The 5,252-nt window shown below is 46.7% G+C and overlaps 1 protein-coding gene across 1 annotated transcript; it reads left to right on the top strand.

Moving 5' to 3' along the window:
- Positions 1–358: 358 nt before the first annotated feature.
- On the top strand, positions 359–5,037 carry LOC118946486 (CD164 molecule like 2). Its single transcript, XM_036971366.2, has 6 exons — positions 359–790; positions 1,314–1,400; positions 1,745–1,822; positions 1,929–1,964; positions 3,194–3,341; positions 4,475–5,037. Exons 1-6 carry the CDS (start codon positions 703–705, stop codon positions 4,488–4,490), a joined length of 453 nt encoding a protein of 150 aa, XP_036827261.1. The 5' UTR covers positions 359–702; the 3' UTR covers positions 4,491–5,037.
- The last annotated feature ends 215 nt before the right edge of the window (positions 5,038–5,252 follow it).

Here is a 5,252-nt window from a genome sequence, read left to right as displayed (position 1 = left end):
ATAGGAATTTACAGCACATACATATCCACAAATAAATATGCATTTGACAAAACACACCGTACGTGTGTCCTAGTCTGTCTGTTCAGTATCTGTAGTATCTGTGTCGGGAATGTTAATCAGCTTGTGTGTGTGTGTTTGTTTGTTTGTGTACCTTTGTGCACGCTTGAATGCATGTTTAAGTGTGTGCATGTGTGTGTCAGAGTGTCAGTGCTCTGAGGTAAACAGCTGTCACTGTCTCAGTGGTGTGTGTTTCAGGTTGGGGGCAAAGCGGATGGCGGTTGCTAGGTAACCAGGTAGAATAGGGCTTGAATTACACCGGTGTCTCTCCCTGTCCCAAATGCAGGCACCTCTTTTCCCCGACCTCATCCGCTCTTTCCTAAAGCTAGACACCCATCTCTTATTTTTTGGTGGAGTTTGAGGCCTCTGCGAGGAGAAGCAATATAAAACCAACCGAAAAGTACTACATCTTACATTTGGAACCTTTTGGAACTCTCTAGAACCTTCCAGAACCTTGAAGAACGTTAGAATTTTCTGATCCCTGTTGACGTCTACTAGGAGCCACCTGAGGAACTGAAGCAACTTTTTCGCTTTTCTCCGACTAGTCTGTTGTCTCTACTGGTCTGTACTGGTCTGAACTGGTTGTGTGGTTTGTACTGGTCTGAACTGGTCTGAACTGGTCTGAACTGGTCTGTAGTGGTCAAGATGCGACGGTTTGTGCTTAAGGCCCTCTGTGCAGCATTGCTGGTCTTTGCAGTGTTGAGCGCCACTTCCTGTCAGTCGGACTCTTCAGGTAGGCGCGTGTGTCGAATATGTTTGTGGTCTGTCACCCTATGGACTTTCTGACACTCAACTTGGACCTCTCTCTTCTTTTTTGCCACACTTCCTTTTACAGTGGTGTTTCCTCCTTTCCTTGACTCCTTCCCTTGCCTCCTCTTCTTCGTGACTTGTCATCTGAAAGTACATTAAATGTGTCAGCAAATGTAACATTGGTAGTTTAGTCGACAATGCTCATACCTGAGGGACTGTAGGCCCCAACATGCCTAGAGATTAGCTCAGTGGAGTGTAAATAAACAGGAGATGGACACATTTTTTCTGCATTTTGATTTGGCTTTTATCTGTGTCCCATCTAATATTGGTTGTGTTTGTTGGATGATTAAAAAAAAATGGGCCTAAAGGGTTTTTGTGACAAAAGTTCAAGTAATCTTCAATGACGCTCCTGGTATGAGGTTTGATCTTGAAAGCAGAGGTCATCCCTGAGAGGGTGTGTGTTAGTCTACCGTGGCTGATTGATTGACGATTGTCTCCTCCAATAGACTGCTCCCAGGCTGAGTCATGTGACCTGTGTGTTGGAGACTCCACCCTCAACTTGACTGGCTGTGTCTGGAGGGTCTGCGTGAACGGTGAGAAATATCAGATGCAATACGCATAAGAGGAAGTCTTAGCTTCTATTCTAAGGGTTTTAGTGACAATAACAACATATCCTCTAAAAAAGGCTCTCTGTACTTTTATACTGCCCTCACCTGATGAAGCCCACAAAGGACACACACACACACATACACACACACACACACACACACACACACACACACATAATAGAAATTAGATCCCTAGCTGCAGGTAAGAAAACTCTCCAGGTCTTTACCAGATGATTCAATTATTCAGTGTGTCAGGATCGGACCAACACACGCACGCACACGCGCACACACACACACACACACACTCACAACCTCACTCTCTCTCATAGGCAATGATACTGGGTGTGTGTCCTATCAGGATGATTCTCAGAACTGTAATGTGACAAGTGATCCAGACATGTGTACAGGTGAGTAACACACACGCACACGCACGCACACACACACTTTCCAGAACATAGAGAATGTAATCTAACTGTTTGCTGGATTACACTAACATTTGTTATGTGTTTTCAGTCATAGAGATCGAGGCAGAAGGTAAAGGGGACTCAGGTGAGTTCAACCTCAACATTCCCTCCCTCCCTCCCTCCCTCCCTCCCTCCCTCCCTCCCTCCCTCCCTCCCTCCCTCCCTCCCTCCCTCCCTCCCTCCCTCCATCCCTCCCTCCCTCCCTTCCTTCCTTCCCTCCCTCCCTCCCTCCCTCCCTCCCTCCCTCCCTCCCTCCCTCCCTCCCTCCATCCCTTATGGATCTTTCTATTATTACGAATCTCTCACCCGCTCGCTCACTTTCTCTTTATCTTGTCCCCCCTCTCCCTCTCCCTCACCATAACTCTCCCTCTCTCTCACCATAACTCTCCCTCCCTCCCTCCCTCCCTCCCTCCCTCCCTCCCTCCCTCCCTCCATCCCTTATGGATCTTTCTATTATTACGAATCTCTCCCCCGCTCGCTCACTTTCTCTTTATCTTGTCCCCCCTCTCCCTCTCCCTCACCATAACTCTCCCTCTCTCTCACCATAACTCTCCCTCTCTCTCACCATAACTCTCCCTCTCTCTCACCATAACTCTCCCTTTCTCTCACCATAACTCTCCCTCTCTCTCTCACCATAACTCTCCCTCTCTCTCACCATAACTCTCCCTCTCTCTCACCATAACTCTCCCTCTCTCTCACCATAACTCTCCCTCTCTCTCACCATAACTCTCCCTCTCTCACCATAACTCTCCCTCTCTCTCTCTATCTCCATTCTTACCATATCTCTCCCTCTCTCTCTCTTGCTCCATTCTCACCATATCTCTCCCTCTCTCTCTCCACCCTCTCACCATCTCTCCCTCTTTCTCTCTCCACCCTCTCACCATAACTCTCTCCCTCTCTCTCTTGCTCCATTCTCACCATCTCTCCCCCTCTCTCTCTTCCACCCTCTCACCGTAATACTCCCTCTCTCTTCCACCCTCTCACCATATTTCTCCCTCTCTTCCACCCTCTCACCATATCTCTCCATCTCTCTTCCACCCTCTCACCATATCTCTCTCTCTCTCCTCCACCCTCTCACCATATCTCTCTCTCTCTCTCTCTCTCTCACTCACTCACTCACTCACTCACTCACTCACTCACTCACTCACTCACTCACTCACTCACTCACTCACTCACTCACTCACTCACTCACACCCCCCCCCCTCTCTCTTGCTCTCTTTCTCTCTCCCCTCTCTCTCTCTTCCCCTTTCACCATATCTCTCCCTCCCTTCTCTCTCCCCCTCTCACCATATCTTTCCATCTCCCCTGTGTCAGATGGATCTCCTGCAGAGCCGTCAGAGTTCTCTCAGGCCAGCTTTGACCTGTCCAGTTTCATTGGAGGCATCATCCTGGTGTTGTGTGTCCAGGCCGGGGGCTTCTTCACCATGCGCTTCCTCAAGAAAGATGCCACCTACGACCCTATGTGAGAGGGGGGAGGGTTGTGCATGTGAGAGAGAGAGGGAGAGAGAGAGAGAGAGAGAGCGAGAGACAGAGAGAGAGGTGGAAATATATGGTGATAGAGAGAGAGGGAGAGAGAGAGAGGGTGGGTGTGTGTGTGTTTTCTCCACAGTGACGTCTAGTGGGCTGAACTTTAATGTCTTTCAATTCAATTTAAGGGCTTTATTAGCATTGGAAACATATGTTTACATTGCCAAAGCAAGTGAAATAGATATTAAATAAAAGTCTATATACAGTGTTGTAATAATGGGCAAATAGTTAAAGTACAAAAGAGAAAATAAATAAACATAATTATAGGTTCTATTTACAATGGTGTTTGTTTTTCACTGATTGCCCTTTTCTTGTGGCATCAAGTAACACATTTTGCAGCTGTGATGTCACACTGGTATTTTACCCAATTTTTCAAAAGTTAATTTGTTTTTGAATAATTTGTGGGTCTCTAATATGGTCATACATTTGTCAGGAGGTTAGGAAGTGCAGCTCAGTTTCCACCTCATTTTGTGGGCAGTGTGGCACATAGCCTGTCGTCTCTTGAGAGCCAGATCTGCCTTCGGCAGCCTGTCTCAATAGCAAGGTTCAGCAAAGGTCAGTCACAGTGGTCAGGTATTCTGCCACTGTGTACTCTCTGTTTAGGGCCAAATAGCATTCTAGTTTGCTATGTTTTTTTGTAAATTCTTTCTAGTGTGTCAAGTAATTATCTTTTTGTTTTATCATGATTTGGTTGGGTCTAATTGTATTGCTGTCATGGGGCTCTGTGGGGTCTGTTTGTGTTTGTGAACAGAGCCCCAGGACCAGCTTGCTTAGGGGACTCTTCTCCATGTTAATTTCTCTGTAGGTGATGGCTTTGTTATGGAAGGTTTGGGAATCGCTTCCTTTAAGGTGGTTGTAGAATTTAACGTCTCTTTTTTGGATTTTGATCGGCCTAATTCTGCTAAGTCTCTCTCTCTCTCTCTCTCTCTCTCTCTCTCTCACTCTCTCTCTCTCTCTCTCTCTCTCTGTCTCTGTCTCTCTGTCTCTCTCTCTCTCTCTCTCTCTGTCTCTGTCTCTCTCTCTCTCTCTCTCTCTCTCTCTCTCTCTCTCACACACACTCCTCCACAGAGAGCAGCCAGCCTAGAGGAGAGAGAGAAGAGGAGGACAGTGAAGGATGAAAGATCGAGGGTGCTGTGACTCACCATGCTGTCACGATGCTTTGTATGACGTCATGTACCATACTCCAGTGTCTGTGTGTGTGTGTTGTACTTGTGTGTGTTGTACTTGTGTGTGTGTTGTACTTGTCTGTGTGTCCCAGATGTGCACCTGTGTACATTGTTTTGTTTGACGGATTGTTCATTATGTTGTGTAACTCCTGTTTCTCTCTCTCTCTGTGTGTGTGTGTGTGTGTGTGTGTGTGTGTGTGTGTTCTCTTCGTCCCATCAGGTGGCCTTTCCCTGATGCCTGTGTGTCTATTTCTATTTTCATAGTCTGATGTGTTTCACCTGGATCTAATATGAGTGCAGTATTTACATTGGGGGTTCAGGTTCCATGTGTAATGAATTGAATTGTGTTTAAACATGTTCAGGAGTTAGTTTTGTTGAACTGGTTTGGTTTGAGCTGCATTCAAGAGGGAGCGGTCTGGGATCTGTTCTGTGTTGTTTATGAAAATAAACACAATACAAAACAAATCTGTGTTTACGCTAGTGTGAGTATGTATATGAGAGCAAGAGAGAAAAAAAGAGAGAGAGAAAGAGAGAGAGGGCTAGCAGAACTGGGGCTCGGAGAGCAGGGGCTAGTAGAGTTGGGGCTAGTAGAGCTGGGGCTAGTAGAGTTGGGGCTAGTAGAGTTGGGGCTAGTAGAGTTGGGGCTAGGAGAGTTGGGGCTAGTAGAGTTGGGGCTAGTA

The sequence above is a fragment of the Oncorhynchus mykiss genome, chromosome 30 (assembly GCF_057628025.1).
Source record: "Oncorhynchus mykiss isolate SJ-2025 chromosome 30, ASM5762802v1, whole genome shotgun sequence".
In the NCBI taxonomy this organism is placed as follows: domain Eukaryota; kingdom Metazoa; phylum Chordata; class Actinopteri; order Salmoniformes; family Salmonidae; genus Oncorhynchus; species Oncorhynchus mykiss.
Note: the sequence above shows the minus strand (reverse complement) of the source record. Positions and strands in the feature narration are given on the sequence as shown.